We start from the raw sequence: 18,332 nt of genomic DNA on the forward strand, positions 1-18,332 counted from the left end.
AAATTCTACAGAAAATCCCTCTGCATATATTATCTGTGAATAAATGCAATGTATTGTACATTTGTGATATTACCGACCTATAACACTTTTGCCCTTCGGCAGCAGAATTTGTACGGCTATACCATCACATGAGAAAAATATGCAATAATGAACCTTCTTTGTGCTAATGGTTCTTTTGGCAACTACAGGCCTTCTACCGTGTTTAGTTAGCCATATTTTGTTATACCCCCCGCAACAAGTTGTGGGGGGGTATACTGGAATCGGGTTGTCCGTCTGTCTGTCCGTCTGTAGACGCAATGGTTTCCGGGCTCTAAAGCATTATCCTTTCCACCTACTGTCACCATATCATACATATGGACTACCCATGGGATGAAGATGTTCCCTATCGATTTTGAGGTCAAAAGGTCAAAGGTCAAGCGCACTGGACATTGAAGTAGCAATATGGTTTCCAGGCTCTAAAGCGTTATCCTTTCCACCTACAGTCACCATATCATACATATGGACTACCCATGGGATGAAGATGTTCCCTATCGATTTTGAGGTCAAAAGGTCAAAGGTCAAGCGCACTGGACATTGAAGTAGCAATATGGTTTCCGGGCTCTAAAGCGTTATCCTTTCCACCTACAGTCACCATATCATACATATGGACTACCCATGGGATGAAGATGTTCCCTATTGATTTTGGGGTCAAAAGGTCAAAGGTCACGCGCACTGGACATCGAAGTAGCAATATGGTTTCCATTTAAATTCTTTAATGACTTTTTTAATCGCATGGAGATGCTGTGTTCCTAGATACCTATTGGATCATAATACTGAAGTTTTACCTATTACCAACACCCTTTGGGAGATTGGGGTAAGCGGGGGGTATTCTTAGTGAGCATTGCTCACAGTACCTCTTGTTTCAAATTTTTCTTACTGGTTCTAAATAGTGAACCCAGTAACAATGTTTGCAAATTGTCTTTGATTGAATTGGGAAACATTTTGAGCAATTGCTTAGCGGTTTGTACTCGTACCCTTTTTGATCATCTGTCAATATATGTGGTATCCATCTGGCAGAAATCTTTCGTACTTTCAAAATCCGCTTCAAAATGAAATGCACCCGTGATAGCGATATGCCAACAGCTTTGGCAATATCACGAATCATGTATCTACCTCACTTTCAATTATTTCCCCTGACTTTTGAGACATTTGCCTTGCCTGTTACAGTCACAGGTCAGCCAGATTTTGCTGTATCTTTGACGGACTCTTGTGCCAGTCTGATATTTCTTTCTCCACCTACGAACTGTCTCATAAGACATCTTATCAGACCCAAACTTCCCCCAATTCAGTAAAAATCTGCATTACCGTATGACCAAATTTTGTGCAGACTTTTATATACTCTCTAATTTCTTCAATATTCTCAACCATTTCCAAACCATTTTTATAACAGCTAGTGGTCAGCGACTGGCTCTATTGAAATGACTGAGTTTAAAACTATGTGGAGCTGAAGACTCGTGTTTATACCATTGGAAAGGTATTGAAATAGAGCTATTTAAGTGTATCATCATCCATGAAATCATGCAAAGCGTTATCGCGCTGTGGTACAATACACGTTACACATCCAACAGCCCTCGTAATATCTGTGAATAAATACAATGTATTGTACATGACTATAGATTTGTGATATTATGTCTCTATTTATTTAATACCAATGTTCTATCGTGTTCTGTTGTTTAAATTCTGTTGTTTCATTATCTCTGCTACAGATACACATATTTATCTAAAATTTGGTATAAAGAATACATGATAAGAATATCCAGGTCATGTTTTTATCTGATACCAGTTACAGAATTTTTGACAGAGTTGTGCCCCTTGGACTTTAAAAAAAATGAAAACAATTGATTGGTTTTTTGGCTCACTATCTTAGTCATACATAAACATTTGGAATTGAAATTCAGGATATATAGATTACAATAAGTCAAGTTCCTCTTTGGGTCCCATCAAATTTTTTTCGAAGAGTTTCGCCCCTTTCACTTATAAAATTTCTAACAATTCACAGTTTGTGCTCATTATTTCAGTCAGTAATACGTGGACATATTGAATTGAGATTCTGGATATACATATATTTATATAATTATATATATCTCAAAAATATGCAGGTCAAGTAACTATAAAGTTCTGGTCAGATGATTTTGGACTTTGAAAATTTAAACAATTCAGTTTCCACCCATTATCTCGATCATGCATGGACATTTTGAATTAAAATTTTGAATATAGATATGACCAGGAAATATGCAGGTCATGTTCGTATTTGATTCGAGTGGAATAAACTTTGGAGGAGCTGAGCCATTTGAACTTGAATTTTTTTTAAAGAAGTCACAGTCTCCACTCCTTATTTCAGTCATACACGGACATCTTGAATTAAAATTTGGGATATGAATATATCACGAGAATGTGCAGGTCAAGTACTGATTAATATTAGTTAGGTCGGATAACTTCTGGCTGATTGGCCCGTGCTGTCAGTTAGGTCAGATAACTTCTGACAGATTGGCCCGTATTGTCACTTAGGTCGGATAACTTCTGACAGATTGGCCCGTGTTGTCAGTTAGGTTGCATAACTTCTGGCAGATTGGCCCGTGTTGTTCTGACATCCAGTACTGTAGAATCATTTTAAATTCGTGGGGGCCAATTTTCGTGGATTGCTGAATTTTTACGGGTTTGTGGCGACGTAATTTCGTGGATTTATATCTTTGTAAGAAAGATAACTCTGGAATGTTTGCTTTGTCTTTATTCGTTGAGGATGTAAATTCGTGGGTGAGGGGTACCCACGAATTCCACGAAAATTGAGCCACCACGAATTCTAATGATTCCACAGTATTTGTGTACATGACTGTGTGATGTGCGTAGATGTGTGTACACATACAGACATGTGTATGTTGTGAATGCTTGACAATAGTCCCAGGGTACACCCCTGATCATAGTCAAATTGATGCTTGTCGAGTATGGTGAGACTGTACACCCCTGATCATAGTCAGATTGATGCTTGTCGAGTATGGTGAAACTTTAAGACATGATGCTATTGATTTGCTATTGATTTAAAAGCAATGGTATCTGTGATATTGACAGGCACAAGAGAAGCCCCTCCAAGCTGTTGGTGGACTCCAAGATCATGCCTGCTGTCAAACACCAGGTCAGTACTACAGTAAAATTCTCAACTAGAAATATGAAAACTCATAGGGTGGGTGGGGTGTGTAGGGGAGTCGAATATAGCTCATATTCATCTTAAAAAAACAGTGTTTTCTTGATAAATGTGTCATTACTTGTATCTGTTGGCAAGTCAATGAAATCTATGTACAGTTTGTAAATCTAAGATACAAGTTTATACAATCTTTGTACAGTTTGTAAATCTAAGATACAAGCTTCTAAAATCTGTGTACAGTTTGTAAATCTAAGATACAGGCTTCTAAAATCTTTGTACAGTTTGTAAATCTAAGATACATAGGTAAACATCACCTGTATAGGTAAACATCACCTGTATAGGTAAACATCACCTGTATAGGTAAACATCACCTGTATAGGTAAACATCTCCTGTATAGGTAAACATCACCTGTATAGGTAAACATCACCTGTATAGGTAAACATCACCTGTATAGGTGAACATCACCTGTATAGGTGACCATCACCTGTATAGGTAAACATCACCTGTATAGGTAAACATCTCCTGTATAGGTAAACATCTCCTGTATAGGTAAACATCACCTGTATAGGTGAACATCACCTGTATAGGTGAACATCACCTGTATAGGTGACCATCACCTGTATAGGTAAACATCACCTGTATAGGTAAACATCTCCTGTATAGGTAAACATCACCTGTATAGGTGAACATCACCTGTATAGGTAAACATCACCTGTATAGGTGAACATCACCTGTATAGGTAAACATCACCTGTATAGTTTAGTATATCTTGCTTGTGTGTTGTTGTACTGGTGTTTATGAAGTGAATTCAGTAGTGATGAAACAATTGTCGCCGACAATCGATTCTCGATCATTGTTAGCTCTTCGATTCCGCTTATCGATTTTATTTTTCATAATCGATTGTCACCCTTGCACTAGTTGATAACTAATCTGAGATTCATCTGACTGCATACATGCCAACTTTCCCGATTTAGGCGGGATCTTCCCGATTTTAACCTCCGGTCCCGCTTTCCCGATCGGGAAAGCAAAATTACCCTAAAATCCCGATTTGAAATTTTTTCCGACCAAAATTTCCGATTTCACGATTGAAAACGATTTTGAAAGCGGGATAATCGTGAAATCTCGTGACCAGAATTGGAAATCCCGCGTCATTTCTGAACTGGCCAATCAGAAATCGGGACAATAGTCAGCCATTGCTGTTTACCTGTGTCGCATGGTGTCGGGTTGGTCTGCCTGTGTCGGGGTGCAGGTGTTTATTGGACAGTACGAAGCATGTTTTGATAGTAATTAATCGGGAAGACGGATTTCAAATTGACCTATCCTTTACACAAACGTGAATGACAACGATGCTAGTGTCACCACCAAACAATCGGACATTCCGCCTCTCGATGACAGCATCCAAAATTTGCAATAAGGTACGTCAAGTATATATTTTTTCCAACTATAATAATATAGGCTATCCAAATCTATCCGTCTATAGCGATGTATTATATAGTCTATATAGTGTAGTATTCATTAAATATACGTTGTGATGCGTAATTCGCACAAGTCTGTACTGAATTTTTTATTTAGCAAGTAGCCTTAATTTACAAGTAAAACGGAATATTTTGATGTGTTTTTTTTTCCCTGGTAATTATTTCAGATGTCATGGGTGCAAAGGTTTTGTTCGCAAACTTCATAGCAGGGCAGATCACTCCTTTTTTGGTTGCAATGCAGATTATTCCACCAGTCTCTGCAAGCCCATGTTTACAGACAAGCAAGATCGCCTTTGCAGTCGTACCTAAATGCATGTGCTTTAATTTAAATTTTGATATATAGACCGGCCAATGTTTATTGTATGGTGTAAAAGGATGCAACCTTAAATATTATTTGATATTATGTATGTGACTTGTTGGAGAAGATTTTTTGCTGAATAGATGATTTTAATAAAATATTAATGTATATCTTTCAAAGTTTTTTTTATATAGTTAATGGTCAAACACATTTGATGTTGTGTTAATATATGATACATTAACAATGATTTGATTGATATTTTATTTGAAAGGACAAATATTTATTTTCATGCTAAAATGTCGTGAATTTTGAGCTTTGAAAAAAGGTCGTCGCGCGCAAAATCCCCCATGGGGATTTTTAAAAGTTGGCATGTATGTGACTGTTAACCTCGATTTTATATCGTGATATGTGCGGGGCCGAGTCAGAGTGAACTCTATATTGAAAAATGGGATTCAGCGACACTAGGTATTGTCGCTGATTTGCTTACCTTTTACAGCTTTATTTCGCGGGTTTACTTTCCAAGACGCGAGAATTCAGTTATCGGATGATTATTCTACATGTTAAGCATGACTAATACGATGCTATTGCCATGTAAAAAGCTCTAACACTGACGAATGAAGCATCACTTTGACTTGGTGCGCCTACTTGCCATTTGATTTCAGCACACAAATACACAAAATTCAAATCGGCGTCAAAGTAGTCTGACATGATACTCAATAATTGAATCCTATATAGATCCGCGAAATAAAGTTGTAAAAGGTAGGCAAAGCAGCTACAATAGCTGAATTCCAACTTTTCAATATGGAGTCCGCTCTGAATTTCGCACGCACATGTCTCGATATAAAAGTCAGAGGAATCTCGGATTGATTAATAACTTGATATATATATACGTATATCCCAACCCAGGGAGACTCAAGTCAGATGTGTGTATGTTCAATATAATGTTGCACATATATCTGAGCATAAAACTAACGAGAAATAACCCCAAAATGTAAATACCGATTATATAGATCATTGATCGATACAGTTCTTCCGATTATGACCGATTATTGATTATGAATTTTTTCCGATTATTCAACACTAGAATTCAGTGTACACTGTATTTGTATATTACAGGAAGAAACTGTAGGGGTTTTATGTGTACAGTGTTGTACTGGTGTTTATGTGTACAGTGTTGTACTGGTGTTTATGAAGTGAATTCAGTGTATGCTGTACTTGTATATTACAGGATGAAACTGTAGGGGGACAGAAGGAATGCAATGTTTGTTTTCTGCCCGCTCCTGGAGAGACATTCAGCTGTTTGACCTGTGGACACATCTTCTGTAAAAACTGCTGGGATTTATTTTTCCAAATCCAGATTAAACAAGGAATTACCACAGGTGAAAAAAAATGATTATCAGATGTACACTGTAGTTGATACCTGAGAATTCATAAAAATGATTATCAGATGTACACTGTAGTCGATACCTGAGAATTCATAAAAATGATTATCAGATGTACACTGTAGTTGATACCTGAGAATTCATAAAAATGATTATCAGATGTACACTGCAGTTGATACCTGAGAATACATAGAATCTAAATGATTCTATGAATTCTCATGTATCAACTACAGTAATATCAAAACATTTATTTCAGAATTTGCTGAAAATGTCATAGTTTAGCTCATCTTCTGATCAGAGTTTTTCAGTGTCTGTCATCTATGAATTTTTCACATTCTCATCTTCTGAAAAACCACTTGGCCGATTTCAACCAAACTTATCATGAAGCATCCTTGGCTGAAGGGGATTCAAGTTTCTTCAAATAGAGAGCCATACCTCTTTCCACTGGTAGATAGTTAAAACATAATAAAAATGGGTAAGAGTGTTTAAAGAGTACTCTTCTCAAGAAGCCAGAAAAGCTGAAACTTGTCTGAAATAAAGCTTATAGGCTGAAGATTTTAATTTGTTCATACTATGACTCCCAGGTTAGGACCACTTTAAGGATTCAAAGTTTAATGTTAGTAACAAATAGAAAAAAATCGTTGAAAAATTACAAGGGTGCATATTTTGTTTTACCAGCAAAGCCATAGGGGACCAATAGTTTACACTCTGTCCGTCCGTCCGTCTGTCTCAACTCAGTTTTCTGGATTTTTTTCTCACCATGCTTTGATTTAGGAATTTGAAGTTTGGTATGTGATTTACTAATGTATGTATACAGATGAAGATTAAGTTAATTAAGGATTCTGTAATTCAATATGTGGTTACCTAATGAGTAAATACAGATCACGTTTCACTTTTGTTACGGTTGACATATTCGAAGAAAAAATTGTAAGCCTTAGTTTTATGGTTGAATGAACTACCTGTATTTAGTTTTGTTTTTCGGACTTTTTCACCATGCTTTGAATTAGGATGCTGGAATTTGGTTTGTGGTTTACTAATATAAGTTTACGGATTATGTTGAAGTTTCGTAGCAGTGGATTGAGTTTTAGGAGATTTGTGGGACTTTGTACGAAATGTACTTGTTTACAGCAGTTAAACTCCAGAAGCTAAGGTTTGACATGAGGTTATCTAATAAGTAGGTACACATTACGTTTCACTTTTGTTACAGTTGAATTATTTTAACAAAATTTATAAGACTTAGTTTCATGGTGGATTGAATTTTAATTTTTGTTCTCAGCCTTGTTCTTTGTTATTTTTTATCGTGTTAGATCCATAAAATTTACTGGAGAAAAAAAGAAATAAGAGCATACCAATTTCTGGAATCGACTCTGTAGGATTCACCACAACTATTTACAAAACATCGAAATTACGATATCACCTGGTATTAAAAAAGTAATATCCACCCACTTCTCCAAAGCTATCCTGTTATGAATTTATCGAATTTATTATTCAAACACATAAAAGATCTAGACACCAGGTGATGACATGTAATTCAGAGAGTTGCAGGTAGACTAAATTTATGAATGTTGAAGATAAGTATGTATCCTCATGGAGCCGAGATTGACATTTGTTGACTCCAAACCTCTTGATGCTCAGGTGTCTGGTGAGCATTGTAGCCTATAGGCCTCTTCTCTTTTTTTTTATTGCTGTATACACCTGTACTAAGGAGCTTCTCTATCACAATGGAGGCTTCATTCCATGCTGAAGTTTTAAAATTCAGTTAACAATTGGAATTGGTTAATTTTGTTTGAATTTTGAAATGCCTTTCGGTTGACATGGGAGAAAAACAAGACCTCCGTCTAATGTTATTTCTTGTTTCTAGGCATCGAATGCATGCAGAAAGACTGCCATATTCTGGTTCCCGAGGACTTCCTCTGCAACGCTCTATCCAAACCTGAATTACGAGACAAATACACACAGCTGTCCTTCACAGACCATGTCAAGGTCAGCTATATATACATATATGTATACATTACCAATGTTCTTACCTTTGCTATCTGTACAAACTGTAATGGTAGCCATTTCCTCATGAATGTATTGCAGTTGTGAACAATGTGCGTATGAATCTTTGTATATGTAGTACGTCTATTTTAACAGATGGGAATTCTGACAGAAATGAAAGTAGAATGTGAACATGAAAAATAAATTCATTTCTTATATATATATATATATATATCTTGCATAACATATTTATAAATTACATGTATTTCATTATTACATTTATTTTAACATTCATAATGATTGCATTTTAGAATTGAGTAGCCCAGTTTGAAGTAATGAAACTTTTGTGAATTTCTGTTTTGTATTAATTTTTCTAGTCACATCCAGAACTGCGGTTCTGCCCTGGTCCTAATTGTGCGGTGATAGTGCGCTCTAAGGAGCTGAAATCAAAGAAAGTCGAGTGCAGTCATTGTAAAACCACATTTTGGTAAGATATATTCTAATGGTCATCGAATGCATATTTCTTTTTTAGTTTTCGTCTGTTAGTCATTGAATGCACATTTCGTTTTTCGTTTTCGTCAGTAATTGAATACACATTTCGTTTTTCGTTTTTGTCTATAATTGAATGCACATTTGGTTTTTCGTTTTCGTCAGTAATTGAATACACATTTCGTTTTTCGTTTTTGTCTGTAATTGAATGCACATTTCGTTTTTCATTTTTGTCTGTAATTGAATACACATTTCGTTTTTCGTTTTTGTCTATAATTGAATGCACATTTGGGTTTTCGTCAGTAATTGAATGCACATTTCGTTTTTCGTTTTCGTCAGTAATTGAATGCACATTTCGTTTTTCAGTTTTCGATGTGGGATAGACTACCATGCCCCAACTGATTGCGGAACAATCAAAAAATGGCTGACAAAATGCGCCGATGATTCAGAAACTGCTAACTACATCAGCGCTCACACCAAAGATGTAAGTATCGTTTAATTAGCTTGTTATTTATAGCACTAAATTTTAAAAATTAAAAAAAAAAACCATTTTGAAATGTTTTGTTTTTTACCAGCTGGTATTTACATGTATATTAATATTGCCTGTGGAAAGTTGCAGAGTGTTAATAGAAGCTAAATGAAATATCAATGTCTGTAGTTTTTAGCTCACCTGGCCAAAGGCTCAAGTGAGCTTTCTGATCAAAATGTGTCCGTTGTCGGTGTCTTAAACTTTTCACATTTTCATCTTCTTCTCAAGAACCACTGCGCCAATTATAACCAAACTCGACGAAAAGCATCCCTGGGTAAAGGGCTTTCAAGTTTGTTCAAATGAAGGGCCATGCCCCCTTCAAAGGAGAGATAGTCACAAAAATGCAAAAATAGGGTGGGGTCATTTAAAAATCTTCTAAAGAACCATTGGGCCAGAGGAGCTGAAATTTTCATGAAAGCTTCCTGACATAGTGCAGATTCAAGTTTGTTCAAATCATGGCCCCCGGGGGTATAGGTTGGGGCCACAATAGGGGATCAAAGTTTTACATGAGAATAAATAGAGAAAATATATAAAAATCTTCTTCTCAAGAACCAATGAGCCAGAAGAGCTGAGATTTACGTGAAAGCTTTCTGACATAGTGCAGATTCAACTTTGTAAAGATCATGGCCTCCAGGGGTAGGATTGGGCCACAATATGGACTAAGGTTTTACATGCAAATATATATGGAAAGTCTTCAGATATGGGCCAAGGTAACTCAGGTGAGCGATGTGGCCCAGGGGCCTCTTGTTGTTTATGGTCTTTTAACTATTGTTAACTTTTTCAGTGCCCAAAATGCCATGTGTGTATAGAAAAGAATGGAGGGTGTAATCACATGGTAGGTCATGATAAATATTGTAAAACATTTCTATTACTGTCAATTCCTAAATACATATTACAAAGAATTTATTATCACATGATTTAGTGAGAAATACCACTCACAAAATAAAATTACTCCTAAAAACTCTTGATACAAAGACTACTCATGAATCTATGTTCTAGGGAAGTGATGTCTCTAAGTCATTTTACTGTTTAAAGTACTCCTGTAAAATAATTTACTAAGGTAGCGTTTGAAACTTTATTATTTTGACACTGATTAAAACATATCAAAATGCTTAGTATCCTTACAGAGTGTTAGGACAGAGCATTGTTCAACAGATTGTCTTTGTATCACAAAAAAGAAAACTCTGTATGAATGAATAAGACCGTGTGCTATTCTCTGTAGCATTGCATGAAGTGTAAGTTATGATCTTTGTAGCAATGCACGAAGTGCAAGTTTGACTTCTGCTGGATGTGTCTGGGGGATTGGAAGGCTCATGGAAGTGAATATTACGAATGCAGTCGCTACAAGGAGAATCCGAACATCGCCAATGAATCGGTCCACGCTCAGGCCCGTGAGGCCCTCAAGAAGTATCTTTTCTACTTTGAAAGGGTATGTGGTGTTCAGAAGGGTGGAAATATTTATAGCATGGATGTTAAGATGAAAGGAGGAAAGCAGCATCTACTGAGTGTATTATCTCCCCTTGCAATAACACTTGCTAGAATTTCATGAAAGAAATCATTTTATAATATTTTAATTTACCATTCTTTTGTCAGTATTTTCCTTTAATGTTTCATTGTTTGTAATTCTTGATATCAGTGGAGATGTGCTGGTCACCTTTTAATCTAACTTAGAAATCTGCATTTAAAATAAGATACCAAATTAAATTTAGAATTCGAATATGAAGAAGGAATAGGTACATTGATTATGTAAATGACCCCCATACTTCTATTGTGTTTATTTTCCATGATACATACAACTTACACATTCCTTGGATAAAACATTTTAAACTTTGCTTGTCCTTACTAGTTTGACATGCAGAGCTTTATAGTTTTGATATTTGTTTATTGTAAAAGTTAACAGTTTAAATTATTATGCCTCCGAGATTGAAGATCAGGAGACATATTGTTTTTGTCCTGTCTGTCATTCTGTAATTCTGTCTGAAACTTTAACCTTGCTAATAACTTTTGAACAGTAAGTGATATAGCTTTGATATTTCACATGAGTATTCCTTGTGACAAGACCTTTCCGTGGTTACCAACATTTTTGACCATGTGACCTTGGAGTTTGACCTACTTTTTGAAAACTTTAACCTTGCTAATAACTTTTGAAAAATAAGTGATAGAGCTTTGATATTTCACATGAGTATTCCTTGTTACAAGACCTTTCTGTTGGTATTAAACCTTTTGACCCTGACATTTGACCTACTTTTATTAAATTTTTTACATTGGTCATAACTTCTAAATGGTAAATATTAGAGCTTTCATATTGTACATGAGCATTTCTTTTGACAAGATCTTTCTACTGATACCAAGATATTTGCCCTTGTGACCTTGGCCATCTTCGGAATTGGCCATTGTCGGGGGCATTTGTGTTTCACAACCACATCTTGTTTTAATGGAAACTCGGAATGGTCTTGTAAAATTCACAATTTTCAAAAAGGGGGGTAATTCAAAGCTTATTATCTCCCTTGTATACTTAGAAAGTGACTATGAAATTTATACACATTGTAAAGGACATCCTGATGGTGCTTCATGAAAAAAAGAAAAAATATTCATTGACTAGTTATTTTTGGCCACATCGTCCCGCATGTCCTTAAGTTTGCTTCATTGGTCAGTCTTCGCTGTTTTGTTCTGATATCACATGTTTGTGTCTATGTGTAGTACGAAAACCACGCCAAAAGTCTTCAGCTAGAGGAACAAACCCTCCAGAGAATCACCTCTAAGATTCAGGACAAGGTGATGAAGAATACCGGCACTTGGATTGACTGGCAATACTTGCTGGACGCTGCCACACTGCTGAAGAAGGTCAGTCTTAAAACCTGCTCAAAATTGTAAGATGCTACACTTCTCAAACAACTGAAAAAAGATGTGGTGTCTTATCGATACTTATATGTTTGGAAAGACATTTAGAAAACCCCTTTATGACTTTTGAACTATGACTATGATCTTGACTTACTGGTATAAGAACTTGGCCTTTATAGCATTCAGAGGGTATATGAAAGGCCACCACTTCAAGATAGGAAACGTAGGGAATGCACTGGACACACTCGAGTGGTCAATGTTGCTGCAAGGCTGTGTTGTTTTTTTTAGATAAAGTAGGCCACCAAAATGTCTGACCTGTCTTATTTAGATATACTCTGATGATGGATAGCTCCTCCTGATCATTGATTTTATATCGACGGACTATTTTCTTTTCAGTGCCGGTACACCCTGCAGTACACATATCCCTATGCTTACTATATGGAGAAAGGAGCTAGGAAACAGCTGGTATGTACGGTGTTTTAGGGAGAGGGCTGAAAAAGGCTATGCCTGCTGCCCGATCCCATTCCCTATGTGAATGAAATATAGTTTAAATTATTGTGTTCTTATGTCAGGCAGTTCACGTACTGGAACTGCTGCCTCATTCAAAATGTAATGAGCTTTTTTATAAGATTGTTGAAGCATCACATGTTCGCCAATTTCTGAATCACAAGTCAATTTCATTGCAGTTCAAAATGCTAAAAATGATATCTCATGAATTTATGTTATAGCTGAAAGCTAATTTTAAGTTTTAATTCAGTTTATAAACTCAGAAAATTTTTCAATATGTAATAGTGTGTAACTAGAATTTTAAGTTTTAATTCAATTTTCAAATTTGGAAAGATTTTCATCCAGTTTTACTTATCTTTTCATCATGTTTTTGTGTGTAACTAGAGTTATATTATCGTTCTCTAACTCCCACCCCATCCTCCTCACCAGTCTTTCACATCCATGAGATCCATGCTCAGTTAATTGTTTTGTTTTCAGTCTTTCACATCCACGAGATCCATGCTCAGTTGTGGGTTTGTTTTCAGTCTTTCACATCCACGAGATCCATGCTCAGTTATGGTTTTGCTTTCAGTCTTTCACATCCACGAGATCCGTGCTCAGTTGTGGTTTTGTTTTCAGTTTGAATATCAGGAAGCTCAGTTGTGGTTTTACTTTCAGTTTGAATACCAGCAAGCTCAGTTGTGGTTTTACTTTCAGTTTGAATACCAGCAAGCTCAGTTAGAAGCTGAAGTGGAGAATTTGTCTTGGAAAGTAGAGAGAGCGGAGATAACAGATAGAGGGGTACGATGTCAACCAGATTTTATAAAATGATGGACAATACTGAAATGCTGTATAGCAGGTTAATATCGCGGTCGGAAAAGGTCGCGAATTTTTCATTTAGCAACAAATCACGGTCGGTTTAATTCGCGGACAAACAAATCTTGATATCCTGAACCCGATTCCATATTAATATAAAAGATTAATTCACTGAATGTTAAATTCGCGGAAATTTTGTTTCAGCAAATATAGCGAAACAGTATACAGTATACACACTGTTCGTCATTTTTTTGTGTATATTCATTTCACTTTTACTTTCAATTTTTGAAGAGCATTCTCAGAATTTCAAATTTCCTTGCACTCATCAGTCAATGTACAAGATTTAATATCCAAGGATTTATTAAATTTGTTTTAATTGTAGGATTTAGAAAACCAAATGGACGTAGCAGAAAAAAGACGGCTGACATTGTTAAAAGATTTTCTGGAAATATGAACTTAAATTCGACGGACATCATGCTCATACATTATATACGAAGGTTGCAGAACTGTACCATGCTATTGATTTTATATTGTCACTGGTATATCGACAGAGGACGCGAAAGCATGACAGAGGTGTATCTAGGGAGAATAGTAATAGAGAAATGTCGGTCACCAGAACCGTGTTTAGTGACGGGACAGAGTGACAAGCTCGTTGGTCTCTGACTGGCTGTTGTCACAACAAACAAAGAATAATAAAGCTGTGCAGTTGGAATGTGAGAATTTCACATTTCTCCGCTGTAAATTCATGTGCCATGTTGCAGGACAACAGACTGCGAGGGGTCATACAATGAATTATGTACAGGTCAAGAAAACTAGTACCTTTATTATGGGCCCAGTCCCTTTATCATGGGCCCTGTGTATGCAACCCCAATACATCAGTATCTTAACAAAGGTTTAATTTCATCGCTAAATAAGAATATGATTTTAATCCTTTTGAAATGTTTTTCAATTCTCTGAGGAATCAAATTTTCATACAATGTACATATTTACATCTATTACTGTGGAGATTAACTGGGACTGATTTTTTCATAGTATATGTATTTAGATTTTAAGATTTTTGTGTTGTATCTTCCAGAATAGAACACCTTGAGAAATCTGCAACTTTTGGGTAATCATTACTGTAAAAATTCATATAAAAATGATATTCTGAGTGGTACAAATCTTTAACACTTTCGAAAATTATGATACATTTTTCGTGTTTTTTTTTTTTGTTTTTTTTTTCATGTTTCATGTCAGAGGGCAGAGTTAGACTCTCTTATGTTGAAATCTGGAAAGAGGGAGGTGGAAAGTAGTTGTTGTGAGGAAATGTCAAATTTCTGAAGCGTTACTAGTCACATGACATTCATGTTCAGTACTTACTGTATATTTATTGTATTTATTAATGAATTGTCAAATTGATGTACTTTTCTTATTTATGATATTTTTTGAAGAATGCATATTTTATGTAATAATAGAAAGAAATTGTTGCAAGAGGGGTTTTTTTTATGTTTATTTTTTTTTTTTTCATTATGACTGCATTCACTATTTTAGTAAGAATTGTGGGAACTCTAGTATATGTATATGTGTTTCTTATATATGTGTTTCTTATATATGTGTTTCTTAGCTTGATGTGAAAATTGGAGAAATTTTGTGCTTGATTTCACTTATGTTTGAGAAATTTCCCATTTGAATTTACGTCATAAACCATATATATATATATATATATATATATATATATATATATATATATATATATATATGTCTGTGAGTTACTCCTAGCAAAAAGGGTCCTTAAGTGTATTAGTGCTAAATTGTGAACCATAGAGAACATTCCTCAAAATATCAGAGCAATGTTGATTGTCGTTAGAATATTACAGGCAATTAAAGATTGTGATTGGTAATCATGGCCTTTGTCTTTCCAAGTATGCAAAAAATTACGTCACATTTCTTCATGTCGTCATGTTTCTTCATGTCGTTTTTTGAAAAACATTGTTGGATAAGATAAGGCTCTTTTTTGCTAGGAACGGCTATATATATATATGACACATATAAATTGTGATGCATGATGTGCATGAATATATTTCAAGAATCATGACATTCCAAATTGTACTTTATTTACATACAAAAAATGTGTTTCATTAATTTGGGTTTCTGTTTTAAAGAAAGATTTATGTTCACACCATTTAAAACCCAATATCATTACACATGTTTAATTGCATTTCTCTTGTAAGGATAAAAACCAGCTGATTGAAATGTCCAGCCTTTTTTGTAATATAATAGATATTCAAAACGAGATATTGTTGATGTAGAAAAGACATGCCTTGTATTTTATTTTACCAGTGAAAGACAAGCACTTGGAAGGTTGTACAAGACTTGCAAAGTAATGAAATATTCAGCTTTTCATTCCTCAGGAGCTAAATAAGTGCTACATAGAAAAGCATTGAGTTGTTCAGAAAGCTCAGATTGGAATGCGACTACTAAATCGTTATTGATAAGGGGATGTACCAGTTACAAGTCACCAACACAGGTCCCCCATCGAAAACTTACTTTAGTCTTGCATTAGACATATTCATTAGTGCTCAAACTATTTGATGTTATAGATCCTTTAATTAAGAAGCTGTTACATTTCCCAGTCACGTTGTAAGCTTGAATAATGTAATGAGTGTATTTTATTCGAAAGATATTTTCAATATTTTTTTGCACAAGTCTTTTTGTTTTTTCAGTAGTTTACATATGTGACAAATTGTATGTTAATGTCAATCTGTATTCCTTATATGTTTTTTTTTTTCACTGATTGATGTAAATGGTGGTTCCTACAAACGAAAAAATAAAACGGGGATTGAAATGTCATCCAAAAATTGAAAATGAAAAATCATTTCTGAACTGGCTAATAGTGTTTTAAGAATTATGTGGAAGTTGTTGTAAAGTTTGATGCTCCTATTTGGAGGGGGGGGGGGGGGGGGGGGGATGTTAGTAAGTCATGTGAAGAAGTTCGTCATTAGAGATTTGATTATCTAAACAGTTAAGATTTACACATTTCATTTAATGGGCATGGTGATCATACACACAAAAACTAGTGTATTGTTTGTGATCCTACACCCATGATTTATATCTGTATATTCTATGATACTATAAATATTTACTGTGGACTGATATCTATGATTTCGCATACATGTAGGTAACAAAGGAAGTGTACTGTCTTAGGAAGGTTTGTTTATAAGTGCTTGCATCATTTTCCATAGCTGCCACAATTTCATTTTTCATTATAAATAAATGATTGAATTAAAGTTTTTATTGTCTATTTACTTCACATGCTTATTATCGGTACATGAGGAAGATGAATCCTTTTGCTACATGTAGCAGTAAAGGCAAGCAGAACTGATGCTTACACCCATGTTGTGCCAGATAATAGATAGGACACCACCAAATTGCACATTCTCTTTACGCTTTAAACGAGACTGTTTTGAAACTCGTGTAACACCCACTTATTTGTCAGTAGCCTACCTAGAAATTGATCATATGCAAAACATGCTCTAACATTGAATCAGTTGAGAGACATCAACACCATATGCAGGTGATAATGGAATATTGCTACATAGAAATGGGAAGTTGACAATGGAGAAGCTGAAGTTGTCTTTTATGACAAATGTGTCATAAAATTGTGTTGTTAGTTTGCTGTTGACATCAATGTTCAATATATCCAAATATGTCCATATGAGTGAAATATGCTGGAGAGGGACGTTAATCAATATTCAATATCCAAATATGACGCAGATATAGAAGACTGTGTGGTGTCTTTTATTTCGAGTTGATTGGGATATATAGAATCGATATATGAATGAAAATAAGTATTGTTTACAGATAAAACGTGAATTTACTATCTAAATGTGAAGTTGAAGGCCACAACTACAGATTTTTTTTTCTTCTCGTGTATAATCTTTTGAATTTCTTCTGCCTCGTAAGAATACAAAAAACGAGTAAGCTAGAAGTTTCTGTCTTTTGGGGTACAATTAATGGATTCCCTGAATTCATCACTTGTGGAACAGCACACCCACTTGACGGAATTACATGTGGTTCTTTTGTCTTTAGAAGCATTTTGTTGTTTCTACGATAACAATCTAATCAAAATCTGACTTCTTAGATATGCGCCGTATACTTCGCTTAAGGAGATCTGACATAACCCGACCAGGGGTCATGTTCTTGTGAACTTTATGTTAGCCAATCAGCGCGTCGCCTATAAAGATATAGATTATACATGTATTACATGTAATGAGAGGTGCCTAGGAGGCATTATCACCTAATCATTTATATATATTTATACATATTATATATATATTTACCTGATCAGGATATTGGGCTCACGGCGAGTGTGACCGGTCAACAGAGGATGCTTACTCTTCCTAGGCACCTATGGATATATGGTGTTTATATCTTTCAACTGATTCGCTACGCAAGATCTTGTTCTGCGTATGATCAATTTTTAAATCGACGTAGGCTACTGACAAACAAGTTAATGGTGCAGGAGTTTCAACAGTCTCGTTTTAAAATCAGCATTTCCCAAATTCTATGGTCGTTATAATATTCTAGTTTGCCCATACAAGCTATCATTGGGTCAAATGCTGTCCGACTTGTTTCATACCGATTTTTAGGCCATTCTTGACACACTGATTTTGACGACAGATAACTCCGTTTACCTGATCAAGATATAGGGCTCACGGCGAGTGTGACCGGTCGACAAGGGATCCTTGGCACACGATCCCATCCCTGGTGTGTCCAGGGGTCCGTGTTTTCCCAACTTTCTATTTTGTATTACTTAAGTGAGATTGATCACTGTTCGTTATCTTCACCTTTCACTATGTCTCGAAGTGGTCACAAGAC

General features: G+C 35.5%; 1 protein-coding gene and 1 long non-coding RNA gene across 2 annotated transcripts in view; both read left to right on the top strand.

Annotated features, from left to right (window-relative positions):
- The window catches only part of LOC125654767 (potential E3 ubiquitin-protein ligase ariadne-2-like), a 22,480-nt gene extending 5,739 nt beyond the window's left edge, over positions 1 to 16,741 (top strand). The window contains exons 4-14 of the mRNA XM_048884803.2: positions 3,106 to 3,169; positions 6,181 to 6,331; positions 8,196 to 8,317; positions 8,692 to 8,801; positions 9,170 to 9,287; positions 10,117 to 10,167; positions 10,588 to 10,761; positions 12,033 to 12,176; positions 12,570 to 12,638; positions 13,377 to 13,460; positions 13,858 to 16,741. Coding sequence (XP_048740760.1) covers positions 3,106 to 3,169; positions 6,181 to 6,331; positions 8,196 to 8,317; positions 8,692 to 8,801; positions 9,170 to 9,287; positions 10,117 to 10,167; positions 10,588 to 10,761; positions 12,033 to 12,176; positions 12,570 to 12,638; positions 13,377 to 13,460; positions 13,858 to 13,929 — 1,159 coding nt within the window. The 3' untranslated portion in view covers positions 13,930 to 16,741. The remainder of the gene's footprint in view (positions 1 to 3,105; positions 3,170 to 6,180; positions 6,332 to 8,195; positions 8,318 to 8,691; positions 8,802 to 9,169; positions 9,288 to 10,116; positions 10,168 to 10,587; positions 10,762 to 12,032; positions 12,177 to 12,569; positions 12,639 to 13,376; positions 13,461 to 13,857) is intronic.
- LOC130047632 (uncharacterized) lies at positions 4,177 to 5,122 on the top strand. Its single transcript, XR_008796455.1, has 2 exons — positions 4,177 to 4,594; positions 4,822 to 5,122. It is a non-coding gene; the product is annotated as an uncharacterized LOC130047632 (long non-coding RNA).
- Positions 16,742 to 18,332: the final 1,591 nt, after the last annotated feature.

The sequence above is a fragment of the Ostrea edulis genome, chromosome 7 (assembly GCF_947568905.1).
Source record: "Ostrea edulis chromosome 7, xbOstEdul1.1, whole genome shotgun sequence".
Lineage (NCBI taxonomy): Eukaryota > Metazoa > Mollusca > Bivalvia > Ostreida > Ostreidae > Ostrea > Ostrea edulis.